General features: G+C 39.1%; 1 protein-coding gene across 1 annotated transcript in view; it reads left to right on the top strand.

Moving 5' to 3' along the window:
• The first annotated feature begins 246 nt into the window (after window positions 1-246).
• Window positions 247-22,329, top strand: part of GlyRS (glycine--tRNA ligase) — a 63,806-nt gene continuing 41,723 nt past the window's right edge. Inside the window, exons 1-8 of the mRNA XM_071656573.1 lie at window positions 247-576; window positions 1,747-1,833; window positions 2,250-2,373; window positions 2,541-2,716; window positions 6,958-7,098; window positions 9,257-9,371; window positions 11,499-11,605; window positions 16,640-16,765. Of these exons, the coding sequence (XP_071512674.1) occupies window positions 328-576; window positions 1,747-1,833; window positions 2,250-2,373; window positions 2,541-2,716; window positions 6,958-7,098; window positions 9,257-9,371; window positions 11,499-11,605; window positions 16,640-16,765 (1,125 nt within the window). The 5' untranslated portion in view covers window positions 247-327. The remainder of the gene's footprint in view (window positions 577-1,746; window positions 1,834-2,249; window positions 2,374-2,540; window positions 2,717-6,957; window positions 7,099-9,256; window positions 9,372-11,498; window positions 11,606-16,639; window positions 16,766-22,329) is intronic.

Genomic DNA, 22,329 nt, shown 5'->3' with positions numbered 1-22,329 from the left:
TGAACGTTCGTCGTTTAGAATTTCCCACAGTGATTTTCAGTGGGTGGAGATTAACAATAACTCTAGTTGGGTAGTATGCCATCGTAATTTTCGTTGGTTAGAGTTCGCTACTAAGACATTCGCTGTCTAGAATTTGCCCCTGAATTATTTCTCTTGTAGAATTTGTTCGTTCGCTGGATTAAGTTTGCCACCGAAATGTTCGTTTGGTCCCGTTTGCTGTCATGATATTCGCTGGACTGCGTTTGCTACTGTGTACGAGTCTTCTGATTTGTGTGGCACATTGGTGTCAGTGAACGCGGTTTTGTTAAGTTACTGCTGCAGCTACTTATGAGGAGTCTGAGGAGTTTGTGGCAGTTTTCCTGTAGTGTCGTGAAACAGCACACCCTCGATTCGCACCCTGTGCTTCAAAGACAGTGTCTCAGGACCTTACCGTCGCTCTGTAAGGGCCTGAATCCTGAGTGGGGCAGTAAAAAGCACGTAGCCAAACGGAAGGTCCAGCTTCAGACGGCTTTGTCGATGATGGATCCTGAGGTGGAGAAACAGCTGGCACCACTCAGGGCCAGGTGCAAGCAGCAGGTGGGCTTCTCTGAGGGCACTAGATCATTTGTAATCGTTACGAGCAAGCTATGCTTGCTTTGGGAACATGATGTAGCCATATAGAATGCAATGAATGAAAATGTTAAACTTCATTGTCAGTCATTGTTTCAGAAGTTTGCAAGGGGAAAGTTGATGGTGCCATTATCATTTGTCATTCAGAAATCAAGTGATGTATTAATGATTTGCAACACTTGTTACCAATATACTGTATTTCAAGCCCACACAGTGTGACACGAGAAAATGTAGTTAAATTCCCTTAGAAAAATGAATTTCCAGCTGCTGTCCCGAGGTTTCATTGTTTTAGCGTATGGAAATGGTAGTTGGTCCTTTTTTTTACTATTTTCATATCAATGAAGGACCGTAACATTTTCATATTTAGAACCTTGATCTGATGGTTGGAAAAAATAGTAGACTCAAAAGTGATTTATGGGTTATGCTTGCAGATTGCATAAAGTTCCTTTCTTGCTCCTTTTACTCATAATGAATGAATTGTGAAACACATAGAAGAAAGTTCCCGGTGGCAGCTGTGAAGATGCTTGCTGTTGGAGGATATTTTATGTCTGTGGAGGTGTGCGTCTGTTGCAATGTATTTATAGTCGATCTCCATGTTCGACTGTTTCAGTAAAGTGATAAACTGCTAGATAATGTTACCTGACAGGAAATAATTGATGAGATTCTCTTGCTTGTCTGTATGAGAGTATCCTGTTACTTGTAGTTAAGTACTCATAATCCTACAGAAGCACTGAGTTCTCTAGTTATGGAGACTATTACCGTGGCCACCCCCTTGAGGGAGTTCCAGTTGGAACATACGTCAGAAATATAATTAGATAGATCAACATAAAACTACATAACCATCACATCTTTTCTGGTCAGATACAGTTTATTGGTACTTGTTTTTTTTCCATAATGTTTCTTATGCCTGCAAGCATTAGAATTCAGGCTTTGTATTTTTGCATTTTTATTTTATTTTTGGACATTTTGATTTCAGTGGTAGCATTTTAAAAGTGTTTGATGTCTGTTGTGATAATTTGGAGCTATATTTCAGTACAGTTTGGGAACCATTCCTTCAATATGAATTTATAACTTATATTCTTATATAACTTATATTTTGTATTTTGTTTTAGAATGGCATCATTTTTCCAATTGTAGGGTGACCTTGTACGTCAGTTGAAGGCTGATGGATCATCTGAGATTGATATTAAACGTGAAGTCCAAGAATTAAAGAATCGCAAAAAGGTAAGGGGATTATTGTATTGTATTTCTTGCCTCAGGAGATTCTTCTTTCAGGAAAAGACTCCACAGATCATCTTGCATCATGTGTGCCATTGATTTAGCATTAATTTTTCATGAATATTTCCTGTTAATAAGGGGCATGGCTTACATGATGATGGGTCTGATGTAATGTGAAATAGTATTAGTGTTATATGAGCTGTGTAAGTTTTACAGTTACTTTCATTCTTTGTGTCCTTTTACATACATTTGTTTAGAAAGTGTTTTAAATTCATCTGAGATTCTACAGGTACAAAAATGATTGATGAAATATAAAGTACACATTTATAAGTGTGAAGATTGCATTGTGATTTTTTTTTATTATAGGCTCAATGATTTTTGATTATTGGAATAATGTGGTAAAGTTATGAATTCCATCATAGGAATTGGAAGACATGACACTCAAACTCAGCCCACCAGACACCTTTGACCGAGCCAAGATGAATGATCTGATCAAACGACGCTTCTTTTATGACAATTCATTTGCCATATATGGTGGTATCACAGGTCAGTTATACAAATCACAAGTAGCAATTTTTTTTTTTACCCTTGGAACAGTAAACCTTGCGTATGGTTTTCAGCTTTTCATATGTATAGAACATCATGAAAGTATGGATATTTAGAATTTTTGATATAATGTAATTTCCTTTTTTTTCTTTTTTTATTTTGAGCAGGGCAGTATGACTTTGGACCAATGGGATGTGACTTGGTAGACAACATGCTTGCTGAGTGGCATAAGCATTTTGTCATCCAAGAACGCATGTTGAAGGTCAACTGCTCCATCCTCACCCCTGAATCAGTTTTGAAGGCTTCTGGACATGTAGATAAATTTGCAGATTATATGGTTAAGGTTGGTACAGCTTTAAGGACTTGTCTTAATTTATAAAGAGTTATGATGCATTATTTGATGTACAGCTGAAGTAAAAGTTCATTGATGTAAAGCTCTCTTCTTTTGGTCAGCCAGGATGTGGATAAGGAGCTGTGGTTTTGGTGCAGTACTCACGATAGCTAGAGATTGAGTATGAACGAATGTGGCCTTTTTTGTCTGTTTTCTTGGCACTACCTCGCTGAAGCAAGGGGTAGCAATATTGTTTCCTGTGGGGTCGGGTAGCACAGGGAATGGATGAAAGCAAGCAAGTATGAATATGTACATATGTATATATGTATATGTCTGTGTGTGTGTTTGTTTATATATATATGTATGTATATATATATATATATATATATATATATATATATATATATATATATATATATATTTTTTTTTTTTTTTTTTCTTTTTCTTTTAGACTATTTGCCATTTCCCGCGTTAGCGAGGTAGCGTTAAGAACAGAGGACTGGGCCTTTTTTGGAATATCCTCACCTGGCCCCCTCTGTTCCTTCTTTTGGGGAGAAAAAAAAAAAAAAAACCCAGAGGGGAGGATTTCCAGCTCCCCGCTTCCTCCCCTTTTAGTCGCCTTCTACGACATGCAGGGAATACGTGGGAAGTATTCTTAATCCCCTATCCCCAGGGATAAATATATATATATATATATATATATATATATATCATTAAATTTTAGGGAGAATAAAAAGATGTTCTGGAAGGAGGTAAAGAAAGTGCGTAAGACAAGGGAGCAAATGGGAACTTCAGTGAAGGGCGCAAATGGGGAGGTGATAACAAGTAGTGGTGATGTGAGAAGGAGATGGAGTGAGTATTTTGAAGGTTTGTTGAATGTGTTTGATGATAGAGTGGCAGATATAGGGTGTTTTGGTCGAGGTGGTGTGCAAAGTGAGAGGGTTAGGGAAAATGATTTGGTAAACAGAGAAGAGGTAGTGAAAGCTTTGCGGAAGATGAAAGCCGGCAAGGCAGCAGGTTTGGATAGTATTGCAGTGGAATTTATCAAAAAAGGGGGTGACTGTATTGTTGACTGGTTGGTAAGGTTATTTAATGTATGGTGAGGTGCCTGAGGATTGGCGGAATGCGTGCATAGTGCCATTGTACAAAGGCAAAGGGGATAAGAGTGAGTGCTCAAATTACAGAGGTATAAGTTTGTTGAGTATTCCTGCTAAAGTATATGGGAGGGTATTGATTGAGAGGGTGAAAGCATGTACAGAGCATCAGATTGGGGAAGAGCAGTGTGGTTTCAGAAGTGGTAGAGGATGTGTGGATCAGGTGTTTGCTTTGAAGAATGTATGTGAGAAATACTTAGAAAAGCAAATGGATTTGTATGTAGCATTTATGGATCTGGAGAAGGCATATGATAGAGTTGATAGAGATGCTCTGTGGAAGGTATTAAGAATATGTGGCGTGGGAGGCAAGTTGTTAGAAGCAGTGAAAAGTTTTTATCGAGGATGTAAGGCATGTGTACGTGTAGGAAGAGAGGAAAGTGATTGGTTCTCAGTGAATGTAGGTTTGCGGCAGGGGTGTGTGATGTCTCCATGGTTGTTTAACTTGTTTATGGATGGGGTTGTTAGGGAGGTAAATGCAAGAGTTTTGGAAAGAGGGGCAAGTATGAAGTCTGTTGGGGATGAGAGAGCTTGGGAAGTGAGTCAGTTGTTGTTCGCTGATGATACAGCGCTGGCGGCTGATTCATGTGAGAAACTGCAGAAGCTGGTGACTGAGTTTGGTAAAGTGTGTGGAAGAAGAAAGTTAAGAGTAAATGTGAATAAGAGCAAGGTTATTAGGTACAGTAGGGTTGAGGGTCAATTCAATTGGGAGGTGAGTTTGAATGGAGAAAAACTGGAGGAAGTTAAGTGTTTTAGATATCTGGGAGTGGATCTGGCAGCGGATGGAACCATGGAAGCGGAAGTGGATCATAGGGTGGGGGAGGGGGCGAAAATTCTGGGAGCCTTGAAGAATGTGTGGAAGTCGAGAACATTATCTCGGAAAGCAAAAATGGGTATGTTTGAAGGAATAGTGGTTCCAACAATGTTGTATGGTTGCGAGGCGTGGACTATGGATAGAGTTGTGCGCAGGAGGATGGATGTGCTGGAAATGAGATGTTTGAGGACAATGTGTGGTGTGATGTGGTTTGATCGAGTAAGTAATGTAAGGATAAGAGAGATGTGTGGAAATAAAAAGAGCGTGGTTGAGAGAGCAGAAGAGGGTGTTTTGAAATGGTTTGGGCACATGGAGAGAATGAGTGAGGAAAGATTGACCAAGAGGATATATGTGTAGGAGGTGGAGGGAACGAGGAGAAGTGGGAGACCAAATTGGAGGTGGAAAGATGGAGTGAAAAAGATTTTGAGTGATCGGGGCCTGAACATGCAGGAGGGTGAAAGGCGGGCAAGGAATAGAGTGAATTGGATCGATGTGGTATACTGGGGTCGACGTGCTGTCAGTGGATTGAATCAGGGCATGTGAAGCGTCTGGGGTAAACCATGGAAAGTTGTGTGGGGCCTGGATGTGGAAAGGGAGCTGTGGTTTTGGGCATTATTGCATGACAGCTAGAGACTGAGTGTGAAGGAATGGGGCCTTTTGTTGTCTTTTCCTAGCGCTACCTCGCACACATGAGGGGGAGGGGGATGTTATTCCATATGTGTATATGTATGTGTACATTGAGATGTATGGGTATGTATATTTGTGTGTGTGGACGTGTATGTATATACATGTGTATGTGGGTGGGTTGGGCCATTTCTTTCGTCTGTTTCCTTGCGCTACCTCGCAAACGCGGGAGACAGCAACAAAGCAAAATGAAATAAAAATATATATGAGTGGATGGTCCATTCTTCATCTGTTTCTTGGCGCTACTTTACTGACTCGGGAAACAGCGATAAAGTATAATAAATGAATATGAAAATATATATCCCGGGGATAGGGGAGAAATAATACTTCCCCACGTATTCCCTTTGTGTCATAGAAGGTGACTGAAAGGGGAGGGAGCAAGGGGTTGGAAATCCTCCCCTCTCATTTTTTAATTTCCTAAAAGAGGAACAGAGAGGGGGGGCCAGGTGAGGATGTTTTATATATATTATATATTTTATTTGCTTTGTCTCTGTCTCCCGCGTTAGCGAGGTAGTGCAAGGAAACAGATGAAAGAATGGCCCAACCCACCCACATACACATGTATATACATACATGTCCACACACGCAAATATACATACCTCTTCATCTCATTGTACACATACATATACACACAGAGACATATACATATATACACATGTACATAATGTACATATGTTGATATGTATATACATATACATATCAGCAGAAACATATATACATATATACAAATGTATGTATTCATACTTGCTTGCCTTCATCCATTCCTGTCGCTACCCTGCCCCACAGGAAACAGCATCGCTACCCCTACATTTGTTCACACTCAGTCTCGAACTGTCTTGTGTAATGCACCAAAACCATAGCTCCCTATCCACATCCAGGCCCCACAGACCTTTCCATGATTTACCCCAGATGCTTCACAAGCCGTGGTTCAGTCCATTGACACCATGTTGACCCCAGTATACTGCATCATTCCAATTCACTCTATTCCATGCACACCTCTCACCCTCCTGTATGCTCTGGCTTTGATCATTCAAAATCTTTTTCGCTCCATCCTTCCACCTCCAATTTGGTCTTCCAATTTGGTTCCCTCCACCTCTGACACATATACCCTCTTTGTCAATCTTTCCTCACTCATTCTCTCCTTATGTCCAAACAATTTCTAGACACCCTCTTCTGCTCTCTCAATCACACTCTTTTTATTACCACACATCTCTCTTACCCTTTCATTCCTTACTTGATCAAACCACCTCACACCAAATATTGTCCTCAAACATTTCATTTCTGAACAACTGACTTTCTTTCCAGGCCCTCTCATCCCCAACAAACTGCATTCTTGCCCCTATCTCAAAGACTTGCATTTACCTCCCTCACCACCCCATCCATAAATAAACTAAAAAACCATGGTGACTTTCACTTGGAGCCATTCACTCTTCTCTCTTCATACTCATACACACACCTTATACCCTTGATAAAGACTTCTCACTGCTTTAAGGAGCTTACCTCCCACACCATATATTCTTATATTTTTACTTGTGTGCATTTTCTCATGTAGTGAGGCAACCTATAAAGGGAATTGTTTAAGTGTATGATTTAACATATTTCAGGACACGAAGACTGGAGAGTGTTTTCGTCTGGACCATCTCATCAAGCAGCACTTTGAAAAGTTATTATTAGATAAGAAGACTTCTGCCGAAGAGAAAGAGGCAATAACTCGCAAGATTACTCTACTAGATGGCATGACAATGGTATGAATAAGTTAGAAATATATTGCATAACACTGACATGAAATACTTCAGAGTTGAATGTAAAGCATTTCATAAAATATGTATTTCTGCAAGAGTAACTTACTCAAAATTAGTCTGGTTTTCAAGTATCGTTTTAACTATTCTTATTTTGTTTAAAAGTTGTTCATTTGAAGGTACTCAGTCTATAAACCAGTGCACAGATTTGCGATGTGTAAGCATACATGGTCACACACACTTATACCTGCATGTACATCTGCAAACAGATGTACATTGTATATGTGAACATAATAGATTCATTCATACATACATACATGAATGAATAATGAAAGGAACTTATTTTGACTTAAAAGATTTTGAGATGACTAACTAATTTGGATCTGGATAGATTTTTCAAAAATGGAATAGATGGGATTAAGGGACAAGTTGAAACAAAAAATAAGTTGTTGGATTTAAGAATCTTTTGGTACAGAATGGTTTAGAGTTTCTTAAGTTAGGACAATGCACCTATAAAAGCAAAAAGAGCTAATAGAGAAGGTCAACAGGGGGGGCAACAAAGATGGTTCCAGAATTAAGAGAGCTGATTTATAGGGAAAGGCCTTAAATTTATCCACCATGGCTGAGAGGTAACCTGATCACAACCTTTAAGAAAACTGTTCTCTAAAAGATGTAGTTATAGAACATCTAGAGTTTAAGCAAGAAACTTGTCAAAAGATATTTAGGGTAGCACTTTTATGTTATGAGTTTGGTGGGTGAATGGAATAAACTGAATGAGGATGTGGTAAATGCACCCAGCATACAGCAGTTTAAGAGGCTGAACAGTAACAGAGAACATTTCAGAGATCCGCCCCATGAGTGTATGGCTCCCTCTGCGTACAGTACAAATAAGTATTTGCATACACACACACACAAATGCACACTGTCATAAAAAGAAAGTTTACTAATCTGACTTTTTCTTCTACAGATTATTCTTTTTGGTCCTTAACCAAGTACATCTTCAGTAACTTATGTAATTCACCCTTTCATACTCTTTTCTGACTTCATCAATCAATTTTATCTTTCCTACTGATAAAGCTGCTCTTTTTGTTACCTTGTTTTCCTCTGATTCTTTGTTGGATTATTCTGTGTAGTCTTTCTCCCCCATCTCCTTCTGATGAAGTCATTTTGTTGAAATAAGGGCAGATATCATGGGAGCATTGATGTGTGAATGGAAAGAGGACAGTATCTGTTAAAGCAAAGATGGACATGTTTGAAATTACAATATTCCTGATACTGTTGTATGGCCATAAGTTTGGGGCTTGGATATAGAAGAATGGAATAGGGTGGCTTTATTTGAAATGAAATGCTTGATGGCAGTATGTAGTAGCAGTTACTGTCTGACTCAGAAGGCTGACCCTAGGTTTTTTGAAATGGCGTAGGTACATGGAGAGGTTGAGTGAGAATATACTGAATGGTGTAGGTACACAAGAGAGGTTTAGTGAAAATAGACTGACAATTAGGATCTCCAGGCAGAGATGAAGGGAGTAGAAGGGAATGGAAGACTGCAAAGAAGGTAGAAGGATGAAGTGTAAAAGATTTTGAGGTGATTAAGCTTGAATATCCAGATAGGTGAGAGGCATACCTGAGATGGAGTAAGTTTGAGCAATATGTTATGTGGTGGGTGACATGCTGTCAGTGTGCTGAACCATGGCACATCAAGTGGTCAGGGAAACCATGAAATCAGTCTGTGAGGCTGTATGTGGATGGAAGGCTTTGGTTTTATTGCATTTTACATGATAGCTAGAGAATGGATGTAAGTGAATGAAACCATTATTTCATCTGTTCCTGGCACTACCTTGCTAAAGTGTGTAATGACAAGTATAAAAAATCCATATATGTACCTTTTCATGTGACTTTTTGTGACTGAATCAAAATTGCAGACAGAAAGTATCACACAATATTACATTTCATGGAGTATTGCAAACATTTTAATTTACATATGTACCATGTACAATGTTCTGCAAACTTTTGTCGTGCCCATGTGTACCATGTACAATGCTCTGCAAACTTTTGTCATGCCCACCCCCTTGAGGGAGTTCCAGGTGGGAACAGGCATCAGAGATATAGATAGATTGATAGGTATAGTGGTGTCCAATAAACTGTATCAATGTATTTCCAACAGGAGGAGATGAACAGTATACTCAGGGAGTATGACATGAAATCTCCACTGACTGGCAATGATGTTACTGATGCTGTTGAATTTAACCTTATGTTCCCCATTTGTATTGGACCTTCAGGTTAGTATGTGGATTAACTGGATACTGTATGATATAAGTTGAGTCATTTGCATGCCATTTTTGTCATGAATATAAAGAATTGGCTGCTCTTTTTTGTAATTATGAAATCAACTTGGATATAAGTATAACCCATAATTGCAGGGGATGGTCCAGGAATTCGGTCATGGAGTAAGCCAAAATAGTAGAATCCAAATGCAATAATAGAGTAGTATTCAAAAGTAAAAGAAAATGCACAGAAAATTATGTTATTGCCATTGTGTTGGCCAGGTCCACTTCTGAATGAAGTGCAGAGGAGGGTGTGAATTACCCATCTGATGACTCGCAACAAGAGAGGAGAATGTGACAGTATTTCATTCTTTCCTTTAGCTCTCTCGCACTGTATCCTATCAGACATGTGCACAGAGTTGGCGGTGCATTTAATTAGGATATATTTTGAAATATTTTACATTTCACACATAAAACAAGTACAAGTGAGATTGGTTGCAAATGTGGGTAAGATACTGGAGGATTTATTTCTTGATCTTGAACTGGTTGCAAATGTGGGAAAGATACTGGAGGATTTGTTTCTTTATCTTGAACTTAGTTTTGCACTCTGTAGTGTTAACAGCATTCATGGTGAGTAGCATAAATTTCTTTGTCTTTTTATACTTGTTTGCCATTTCCCACATTAGCAAGATAGTGTCAGGAATAGATGAAAAAATGGCCTCTTTTACTTGCATGAATATGTAAAGAAATATTGCATTATTCCAACTGCAAAGGAGTGTGGGGACAGGAAGTGGCTGGCAGGGGTTGAGAAAAATATTAGAGTTGTTTTTTATGTTTAATCTCTATCAAAGTCCTCCATCAGTAATGATACATGAGAAAAGTAGGCACCATTGTTACCTAATTTTTGTGCCTCCCTCCTTCCTTTGTAATCGTGCTGAAATCTCTCTGTCATATGTTTCTTCTCAAATCTCAAATTTTTCTTTGCTCTTCACTTTCCTGACAACCTAATACAAATCATAAATGTTGCTTTGTATTACTTGGGTCATCCAACAATTTATGTATTTTCTACAGTGTCACTGTGTACACACAATAATCTACAGGTTGGTAGCCATGCATTTATGAAGGTGGTTGTAAGGATGTTAAGGGGAGCAGAATGTTTTCCTTGGGATGGAGGACACCCTTGCAGGCTACTAATGGTACAATAAATCAGCTGGATGTTTAACTCATTAAAGATGGGTGACATTTTTCTTATACACCCGTGTAGGGTGGCATACTTTAGGAATAATAAAGTATCAAGGAATAAGCCAATGCATACATTAATAGATGAAATTAGGTGAAAAATGAAGGTAAGAGGTATTACTTATGCGATACTGCATCATACCTGGCTGTGGGAGGAAGCTAGGCATCTTCCTCCCCTCCTCCCATTGTCTCAGCTAATACTTACTTAGACCCTGACTAGGTGAGCATGGGTAGCTGTTTACAGGTGTGTCCAAACAAAGAGCATCACAGTACATGTCAGAGATGCCAAGTCAACCAATTTCACCATACAATTACAATGCAAAATAGCCCAACGTTATGTAATGTTGCCTGGCTTCTACCATGCGAATGCTAAGTTACATCACCCGCCTTTTAAGGGTTAAACAGTGGCAGCAAAACTTAACTGATGTTAGCTGCCCTAAAAGTGTTTCACTTGATGTATACAGCCATTAGAGGTTTAACAGTATGTGATTATGTTCGCCAGCTGCAGTTTTTTTGTTGTACATGAAGTAGGAGAACAGAGAGGAAGCCATCTCTTGTTTTGTATCAGGTATCTTTTTTTAGTTGTTCATTTGCATTTTAGCAATGAAACATCCTGACCAGACTTTTCATTGTTCCCAGTTAGACTCTTCTAAACAGGTGGTTTATCATAATATGTATGCATGCTATACAATTATTAGTTGATAAAGGGGACACACAAGTTTTTTCTTTTGTACGTTATTTGTGTGCTACTTGCAGTTGCCCACTTATCTCACCTCATATGTAACTGATGCCACCCCTCTCTTCTTTGTACTTGCCAACCTCTGCCTAAGTCTGCATGATACATAGAACTTTTTATGGAAAATATTGAGATTTGTGATGAACTTAAATTTTTTCCTCTTTTAGGCATTTTAAAAGGATTCTTGAGACCAGAGACAGCCCAGGGTATCTTCGTCAACTTTAAACGGTTGTTGGCATATAATCAGGGAAAACTGCCATTCGCTTGTGCACAAGTAAGTGCATTTTTTGTCATAGTTGTAATAGATTTTATAGTAAACAGATGTTTTTGCTTGAATTCTTGTAGAAACATCATTTTAGGCTATGTATGATGCAGCAAACTCAGATAGCAGTATAGTGGCCCTTAAGATAAGCATAGGGTTCAGAGCCTCTGCAAACACTGCACAACAGTTGCTCTGTCAGTTGCCTTATAAGGGTAAGGCACTAAAGGCTAAGAAGCCGCACTGAAGTCCACCAGTTATGGAGACTATTGCTATGACCACTCCCTTGGAGTTATGGTTGGAACTTGTTAGAGATATAGATAGATAGATAGTAGTGTTAGTCATTTGCTAAGGAAATCATAATTTTCAGTCATCAGAGAAATTTGTAAGCATAGGCATATATATTGAGGATTATATTTCAGTTATAACATATTTTTGAGTATGCTGCCTCATGTTGACAGGTATTTCCCTTATGATTTGTTTGTGGAAGAGGAAACCTATGTCAACATTTCTAGGTGATTATTATTATTATTATTATTATTATTATTATTATTATTACTACTGCTATTACTACTACTACTACTACTACTACTACTACTACTACTACTACTACTACTACTACTACTACTACTACTACTACTACTACTACTACTACTTCTTTACCTTAGGTCCCCATCTCCAGGGACTCCTGCAACCCTGAAGGTGCACTGCAGTCAGTAGTAGGAAAGGATGGATTCCTTTGGACTTTTTATCACTTGTGATAAGGATGAAAGAAGACTGCTCAGATATCTCCTGCATATTGTAGAAAGTGACTAGGATTGACAACAGTGGGGGCTAGAAATCCCCTTCTGTTTTGCTCTCCAAAAGAGGGAACTAAGTAGTGAAGAGGCCAAGTAAGGAGCTTTTCCTATAAAGAGGCAAACACGCGAAAACAAAGATTACACTGAATAACCTTTTCATCTTCTTTACTTATACTCTCAAATTTTTGTGTCATCTTTTTGGTATATTCCTAGGTATTATTTTTATTTTTATTTTTATTTTTATTTTTATTTTTATTTTTATTTTTATTTTTATTTTTATTTTTATTTTTATTTTTATTTTTATTTTTATTTTTATTTTTATTTTTATTTTTATTTTTATTTTTATTTTTATTTTTATTTTTATTTTTATTTTTATTTTTATTTTTATTTTTATTTTTATTTTTTTTTTTTTTAAGTCAGAAAGTAGATTTGGTTGAAATCTTCAGTATAGGGCCTATATTTCATGCTGGATAAGAATCAGAGGTTGATTTATTATTTGGGAGTTGTTGGATTCTGAAATTTAAAATTTATGTGATTTCATGAAAATATTCAATGATTCTTCGATTTATGATTTTTCTTTATGTCTTGGCTGGAGGAAGCATTTCAAAATATTTTCCATTTACATTTCTTGTGTTGAAACCTTTCATTGTTATATTTCAAACTGTAAAGAAAAATTTTTTTTGCAAGATTTTGTCAGAGAACAGATTTGCTTAAAAAATTATCATAGGGCTTATAATTCATGCTGGATAAGAGTCTGAGGTTGATTTATTGTTTGGGAGTTACTAAGTTCTGGAATTATGCATTTAAATGATTTCATTAAAATATTTTATGATTTTTCACTCCATAATTTTTCCCTGGGGATGGAAGAAAGGATACTTCCCAAGCATTGCCTGCATGACGTAGAAGGCGACTAAAAGGGGAGGGAGTAGGGGGCTGGAAATCCTCCCCTTCAGTTTTTACTTTTCCAAAAGAGGGAACAGAGAAGGAGGCCAAGTGAGGATTTTCTCTCTTAAGGTTCAGTCCTCTGTTCCTAATGCTACCTCACTAATGTGGGAAAGGGCGAATGTGTATAGAAAAAATTCTCTTTCAGCGAGATGGAGCATTTCAAGATATTTTTCACTTACATTTCAAGAGTAAGGTGGCATATTGTAGGAATGATAAAATGTTAAGGAATAAGCCAATACATGCATAAATAGATGAAATTGGATGAAAAATGAAGGCATGAGGTGTTTCTAATGGGATGCTGCATTGTAGCTGGCTGTTGGAGGAGTGCTAGGTACCTTCCTCCCTTCCTCCCATTGTCTCAGCTAATACTTAAGTTGACTATGGCTGGGCACACGTGGGTGGCTGTTTACAGACATGTCCAAACAGAGAGCATAATGGTACATGTCAGACATGCCACATCACCCAATATCACCATACCATTATGATGCAAAATAGCCCAGCATTATGTATCATTGCTTGGCTTTTACCATGTGAATGTTAGGTAACATTGCCCGCCTTTTAAGGGTTAAACAGTGGCAGCAAAACTTAACTGATGTTAGCTGCCCTAAAAGTGTTTCACTTGATGTATACAGCCATTAGAGGTTTAACAGTATGTGATTATGTTCGCCAGCTGCAGTTTTTTTGTTGTACATGAAGTAGGAGAACAGAGAGGAAGCCATCTCTTGTTTTGTATCAGGTATCTTTTTTTAGTTGTTCATTTGCATTTTAGCAATGAAACATCCTGACCAGACTTTTCATTGTTCCCAGTTAGACTCTTCTAAACAGGTGGTTTATCATAATATGTATGCATGCTATACAATTATTAGTTGATAAAGGGGACGCACAAGTTTTTTCTTTTGTACGTTATTTGTGTGCTACTTGCAGTTGCCCACTTATCTCACCTCATATGTAACTGATGCCACCCCTCTCTTCTTTGTACTTGCCAACCTCTGCCTAAGTCTGCATGATACATAGAACTTTTTATGGAAAATATTGAGATTTGTGATGAACTTAAATTTTTTCCTCTTTTAGGCATTTTAAAAGGATTCTTGAGACCAGAGACAGCCCAGGGTATCTTCGTCAACTTTAAACGGTTGTTGGCATATAATCAGGGAAAACTGCCATTCGCTTGTGCACAAGTAAGTGCATTTTTTGTCATAGTTGTAATAGATTTTATAGTAAACAGATGTTTTTGCTTGAATTCTTGTAGAAACATCATTTTAGGCTATGTATGATGCAGCAAACTCAGATAGCAGTATAGTGGCCCTTAAGATAAGCATAGGGTTCAGAGCCTCTGCAAACACTGCACAACAGTTGCTCTGTCAGTTGCCTTATAAGGGTAAGGCACTAAAGGCTAAGAAGCCGCACTGAAGTCCACCAGTTATGGAGACTATTGCTATGACCACTCCCTTGGAGTTATGGTTGGAACTTGTTAGAGATATAGATAGATAGATAGTAGTGTTAGTCATTTGCTAAGGAAATCATAATTTTCAGTCATCAGAGAAATTTGTAAGCATAGGCATATATATTGAGGATTATATTTCAGTTATAACATATTTTTGAGTATGCTGCCTCATGTTGACAGGTATTTCCCTTATGATTTGTTTGTGGAAGAGGAAACCTATGTCAACATTTCTAGGTGATTATTATTATTATTATTATTATTATTATTACTACTGCTATTACTACTACTACTACTACTACTTCTTTACCTTAGGTCCCCATCTCCAGGGACTCCTGCAACCCTGAAGGTGCACTGCAGTCAGTAGTAGGAAAGGATGGATTCCTTTGGACTTTTTATCACTTGTGATAAGGATGAAAGAAGACTGCTCAGATATCTCCTGCATATTGTAGAAAGTGACTAGGATTGACAACAGTGGGGGCTAGAAATCCCCTTCTGTTTTGCTCTCCAAAAGAGGGAACTAAGTAGTGAAGAGGCCAAGTAAGGAGCTTTTCCTATAAAGAGGCAAACACGCGAAAACAAAGATTACACTGAATAACCTTTTCATCTTCTTTACTTATACTCTCAAATTTTTGTGTCATCTTTTTGGTATATTCCTAGGTATTATTTTTATTTTTATTTTTTTTTAAATTTTCCAAAAGAAGGAACAGAGAAGGGGGCCAGGTGAGGATATTCTCTCAGAGGCCCAGTCCTCTGTTCGTAATGCAACCTTGCTAACGCGGGAAATGGCGAATAGTTTGAAAAAAAGAAAAATTATTGCTGATGTAATAGTTTAGTGAATACAGCCTTTCTTTATCTTTTTCTGGCACTATCTTGCTAATGTGGGAAATGGCAATCAGCTACAGAGAAATAAAAAAAAATGGTTTAGTAGTCGAAGGGGTTAGAACAGTCAGCGTGCTGTGACTTTGCTAAAAAGTTTTTCTAGGGAAAAGGAAAATTTATGGTTTGTAGGCAAAAGCAAAACAAATGAGCAAGCACAGTTGCAAGATTTGAAGTACATACCTTCCTTCAAAACAGGAGATTGTTTGGCCTGTATGTTGTGCTTTTGTCCAAAAAGGGGTACCTTTTAAGCTGCTTGAAATAAAGTATATGAAGACTATTTATACCTTTATTAAGAGTATATCATCGGTTGAGGGAACGTTAAAGTCATCCAGAATGGAAGTTGAAGAAATACAGGTCCAATAAGAGTGGTCTTATAAGTTGAAAGAGCAACTACAGTATTGTGAGTACAGAAAAGCAAAGGAAGAGTAGGTCAGCTTAAGTTTTTGATGGGACTTTTGGCCAAAGTCCAGAAAGATGTATCGATGGAAGAGGAAGAAACCTTATTGTAATTCCCTTGAATGTAGCAGTGCTACTTATGAATGATAGATTTGCAGTGACTTAAGGCATAGATGAAACCTATATGAGTTAAGGAAGAAAATTTTTTTTCAGTTGTGTAATGCTGTTTCCCTTGTTTGAATAGCCTGATAATGAGTTAATTAACCCTGTATCTTATGAAGGTTAATCTTAGAGAAAGAAGAGATGTATATGCAATCCTTCTACCGTGACATTTGCTCTATTAGTAGAAATATCATTGCCTGAGGAAAGGTAGTAATCTTTTAAAAGTAAAAGAAAAAAGTTTCTTACTCGCTCAGAGCTACTAAAGTGTAGTGATTACCATTCATTAAGAGAGGACATTAGGAGAGGATGGGTGAGTGAAGAGACCTCAAGAAGAGGGTGGTTAGGTGAATGAATTAGGGGAGATGTTATTTTCTTCGTACGGTATGATTATATAAAATATATGAATGTTTTCATTTTAAACAGGTGGGTAATGCATATCGTAATGAAATTTCACCACGATCTGGCCTTCTTCGAGTGCGAGAGTTTACTATGGCAGAAATTGAACACTTTTGTGATCCTGATGACAAGAGTCACAATAAATTCCGGCAGGTTAGTGCTGTCATCATTACTTTCATTTTCATGTATATTTGTTGATCACTTAATGTCATCTTTCCAAATATTCATAACATTGCAACCAACTGTTATTTATAGAATTTAAGATTTTTTTTTTTGAGATTGCACAAGCAACTGTATACCCATGTGATGACAGTCAGTGGACTGAACCAGGGGGTTTGAAACATCTGGGGTTAGCCATGGAAAGGTCTATGGGGCCTGAATGTGGATAGGAAGCTGTGGTTTTGATGTATTACACAATACAGCTAGAGACTGAGTGTGAACAAATGTGGCCTCTTTTGTCTGTTTTCCTGGTGTTTCCTTGCTGATGCAGGGGATAGCAGCGCTGTTTCTTGTGGGGTGGGGTAGTGCTGGGAATGGATAAAAGCAAATAAGTGAATATGTATATGTGTATATATGTATATGTAAACAACCATGGAGACATCACACACCCCGGCTGCAAACCTACATTCACTGAGAACCAATCACTTTCCTCTCTTCCTACACGTACACATACCTTACATCCTTGATAAAAACTTTTCACTGCCTCTAGCAACTTGCCTCCCACACCATATATTCTTAGTACCTTCCGCAGAGCATCTCTATCTGCTCTATCATATGCCTTCTCCAGATCCATAAATGCTACATACAAATCCATTTGCTTTTCTAAGTATTTCTCACATATATTCTTCAAAGTGAGTCAGTTGTTGTTCGCTGATGATACAGCGCTGGTGGCTGATTCATGTGAGAAACTGCAGAAGCTGGTGACTGAGTTTAGTAAAGTGTGTGAAAGAAGAAAGTTAAGAGTAAATGTGAATAAGAGCAAGGTTATTAGGTACAGTAGGGTTGAGGGTCAAGTCAATTGGGAGGTGAGTTTGAATGGAGAAAAACTGGAGGAAGTGAAGTGTTTTAGATATCTGGGAGTGGATCTGGCAGCGGATGGAAACATGGAAGCGGAAGTGGATCATAGGGTGGGGGAGGGGGCGAAAATTCTGGGAGCCTTGAAGAATGTGTGGAAGTCGAGAACATTATCTCGGAAAGCAAAAATGGGTATGTTTGAAGGAATAGTGGTTCCAACAATGTTGTATGGTTGCGAGGCGTGGACTATGGATAGAGTTGTGCGCAGGAGGATGGATGTGCTGGAAATGAGATGTTTGAGGACAATGTGTGGTGTGAGGTGGTTTGATCGAGTAAGTAACGTAAGGGTAAGAGAGATGTGTGGAAATAAAAAGAGCGTGGTTGAGAGAGCAGAAGAGGGTGTTTTGAAATGGTTTGGTCACATGGAGAGAATGAGTGAGGAAAGACTGACCAAGAGGATATATGTGTTGGAGGTGGAGGGAACGAGGAGAAGAGGGAGACCAAATTGGAGGTGGAAAGATGGAGTGAAAAAGATTTTGTGTGATTGGGGCCTGCACATGCAGGAGGGTGAAAGGAGGGCAAGGAATAGAGTGAATTGGAGCGATGTGGTATACCGGGGTTGACGTGCTGTCAGTGGATTGAATCAAGGCATGTGAAGCGTCTGGGGTAAACCATGGAAAGCTGTGTAGGTATGTATATTTGCGTGTGTGGACGTATGTATATACATGTGTATGGGGGTGGGTTGGGCCATTTCTTTCGTCTGTTTCCTTGCGCTACCTCGCAAACGCGGGAGACAGCGACAAAGCAAAAAAAAAAAAAAAAAAAAAAAAAAATTCTTCAAAGCAAACACCTGATCCACACATCCTCTACCACTTCTGAAACCACACTGCTCTTCCCCAATCTGATGCTCTGTACATGCCTTCACCCTTTCAATCAATACCCTCCCATATGATTTACCAGGAATACTCAACAAACTTTAAAAAAAAAAAAAAAAAAAAAAAAAAAAAAAAAAAACTTATACCTCTGTAATTTGAGCACTCACTCTTATCCCCTTTGCCTTTGTACAATGGCACTGTGCAAGCATTCCGCCAATCCTCAGGCACCTCACCATGAATCATACATACATTAAATAACCTTACCAACCAGTCAACAATACATTCACCCCCTTTTTTAATAAATTCCACTGCAATACCATCCAAACCCACTGCCTTGCCGGCTTTCATCTTCCGCAAAGCTTTTAATACCTCTTCTCTGTTTACCAAATCATTTACCCTAACCCTCTCACTTTGCACACCACCTCGACCAAAACACCCTATATCTGCCACTCTATCATCAAACACATTCAACAAACCTTCAAAATACTCACTCCATCTCCTTCTCACATCACCACTACTTGTTATCACCTCCCCATTAGCCCCCTTCACTGAAGTTCCCATTTGCTCCCTTGTCTTACGCACTTTATTTACCTCCTTCCATCACATCTTTTTATTTTCCCTAAAATTTAATGATACTCTCTCACCCCAACTCTCATTTGCCCTCTTTTTCACCTCTTTCACCTTTCTCTTGACCTCCTGCCTCTTTCTTTTATACATCTCCCACTCATTTGCATTTTTTCCCTGCAAAAATCGTCCTAATGCCTCTCTCTTCTCTTTCACTAATAATCTTACTTCTTCATCCCACCACTCACTACCCTTTCTAATCAACCCACCTCCCACTCTTCTCATGCCACAAGCATCTTTTGCGCAAGCCATCACTGCTTCCCTAAATACATCCCATTCCTCCCCCACTCCCCTTACCTCCTTTGTTCTCACCTTTTTCCATTCTGTACTCAGTCTCTCCTGGTACTTCCTGACACAAGTCTCCTTCCCAAGCTCACTTATCTCACCACCCTCTTCACTCCAACATTCTCTCTTCTTTTCTGAAAACCCATACAAATCTTCACCTTCGCCTCCACAAGATAACGATCAGACATCCCTCCAGTTGCACCTCTCAGCACATTAACATCCAAAAGTCTCTTTCGCGCGCCTGTCAATTAATACGTAATCCAATAACGCTCTCTGGCCATCTCTCCAACTTACTTACGTATACTTACGTATATCTTGCTTTTTAAACCAGGTATTCCCAATCACCAGTCCTTTTTCAGCACATAAATCTACAAGCTCTTCACCATTTCCATGTGTACGTGTACGTATACGTGTATGTGTAGGAAGAGAGGAAAGTGGTTGGTTCTCAGTGAATGTAGGTTTGCGGCAGGGATGTGTGATGTCTCCATGGTTGTTTAATTTGTTTGTGGATGGGGTTGTTAGGGAGGTGAATGCAAGAGTTTTGGAAAGAGGGGCAAGTATGAAGTCTGTTGGGGATGAGAGAGCTTGGGAAGTGAGTCAGTTGTTTTTCACTGATGATACAGCACTGGTGGCTGATTCATGTGAGAAACTGCAGAAGCTGGTGACTGAGCTTGGTAAAGTGTGTGAAAGAGAAAGTTAAGAGTAGATGTGAATAAGAGCAAGGTTATTAGGTACAGTAGGGTTGAGGGTCAAGTCAATTGGGAGGTAAGTTTGAATGGAGAAAAACTGGAGGAAGTAAAGTGTTTTAGATATCTGGGAGTGGATCTGGCAGCGGATGGAACCATGGAAGTGGAAGTGAATCATAGGGTAGGGGAGGGGGCGAAAATCCTGGGAGCCATGAAGAATGTTTGGAAGTCAAGAACATTATCTCGGAAAGCAAAAATGAGTATGTTTGAAGGAATAGTGGTTCCAACAATGTTGTATGGTTGCGAGGCGTGGGCTATGGATAGAGTTGTGCGCAGGAGGGTGGATATGCTGGAAATGAGATGTTTGAGGACAATATGTCGTGTGAGGTGGTTTGATCGAGTAAGTAATGTAAGGGTAAGAGAGATGTGTGGAAATAAAAAGAGCATGGTTGAGAGAGCAGAAGAGGGTGTTTTGAAATGGTTTGGGCACATGGAGAGAATGAGTGAGGAAAGATTGACCGAGAGGATATATGTGTCGGAGGTGGAGGGAACGAGGAGAAGTGGTAGACCAAATTGGAGGTGGAAAGATGGAGTGAAAAAGATTTTGAGTGATCAGGGCCTGAACATGCAGGAGGGTGAAAGGCATGCAAGGGATAGAGTGAATTGGATCGATGTGGTATACCGGGGTCGATGTGCTGTCAGTGGATTGAATCAGGGCATGTGAAGCGTCTGGGGTAAACCATGGAAAATTGTGTGGGGCCTGGATGTGGAAAGGGAGCTGTGGTTTCGGGCATTATTGCATGACAGCTAGAGACTGAGTGTGAAGGAATGGGGCCTTTGTTGTCTTTTCCTAGCGCTACCTCGCACACATGAAGGGGGAGGGGGATGTTATTCCATGTGTGGCGAGGTGGCAATGGGAATGAATAAAGGCAGAGTGTGAATTGTGTGCATGTGTATATATGTCTGTGTGTGTATATATATGTGTACATTGAGATGTATGGGTATGTATATTTGCGTGTGTGGACGTGTATGTATATACATGTGTATGTGGGTGGGTTGGGCCATTTCTTTCGTCTGTTTCCTTGCGCTACCTCGTAAACGCGGGAGACAGCGACAAAGCAAAATAATAATAATAATAATAATATATATATATATATATATATGTATATATTGGAGGTGGAAAGATGGAGTGAAAAAGATTTTGTGTGATCGGGGCCTGAACATGCAGGAGGGTGAAAGGAGGGCAAGGAATAGAGTGAATTGGAGCGATGTGGTATACCGGGGTTGACGTGCTGTCAGTGGATTGAATCAAGGCATGTGAAGCGTCTGGGGTAAACCATGGAAAGCTGTGTAGGTATGTATATTTGCGTGTGTGGACGTATGTATATACATGTGTATGGGGGTGGGTTGGGCCATTTCTTTCGTCTGTTTCCTTGCGCTACCTCGCAAACACGGGAGACAGCGACAAAGCAAAAAAAAAAAAAAAGAAAATATATAATTGTATATATATTTTCATATTCACCGTTTCCTGCATGAGCAAGGTAGTGTTAAGAACAGAAAACTGAGCCTTAGAGGGAATATCCTCCCTTAGTCCCCTTCTCTTTTTCTTCTTTTAGAAAATTAAAAACGAGAGGGTAGGATTTCCTGCCCCCCTGCTCCCTTCCCATTTAGTCACCTTCTACGGCACACAGGGAATATGTGGGAAGGATTCTTTCTATGCTATCCCCAGGGACATTTGTATTTTATTATTATGCGTAATTGCTTTTTCCTGCATCAGCGAGGTAGTGCCAGGAAACAAATGAAGAATGGCCCGTTCACTCATATACACATGTATATACATAAAGCCCATTCACGCACATATATAACACATACACAGACATAGACATATATACACGTGTACATATTCATACTTGCTTGCCTTTATTCATTCCTGTTGCTACCCTGCCAAACAGGAAATAGCATCGCTACCCCCTGTTTCTGTGAGGTAGTGCCAAGAAAGCAGACAAAAAAGGCCTCATTTGTTCACACTCATTCTCTAGTTGTCATGTGTAATGCACTGAAACCACAGCTCCCTGTCCACATCGAGGCCCTACAGACCTTTCCACACATATATATGTATACGCACCTGGGGTTATTGGAGAAAGAATACTGCCCATGTATCCCTGTGTGTCATAGAAGGCAACCAAGGGGGGTAGGAACAGGTAGCTGGAAATCCTATCTTTCTGTATTACTT

This window comes from Panulirus ornatus, chromosome 63, assembly GCF_036320965.1.
Source record: "Panulirus ornatus isolate Po-2019 chromosome 63, ASM3632096v1, whole genome shotgun sequence".
Lineage (NCBI taxonomy): Eukaryota > Metazoa > Arthropoda > Malacostraca > Decapoda > Palinuridae > Panulirus > Panulirus ornatus.
This window is presented reverse-complemented; position numbering and strand designations above follow the sequence as displayed.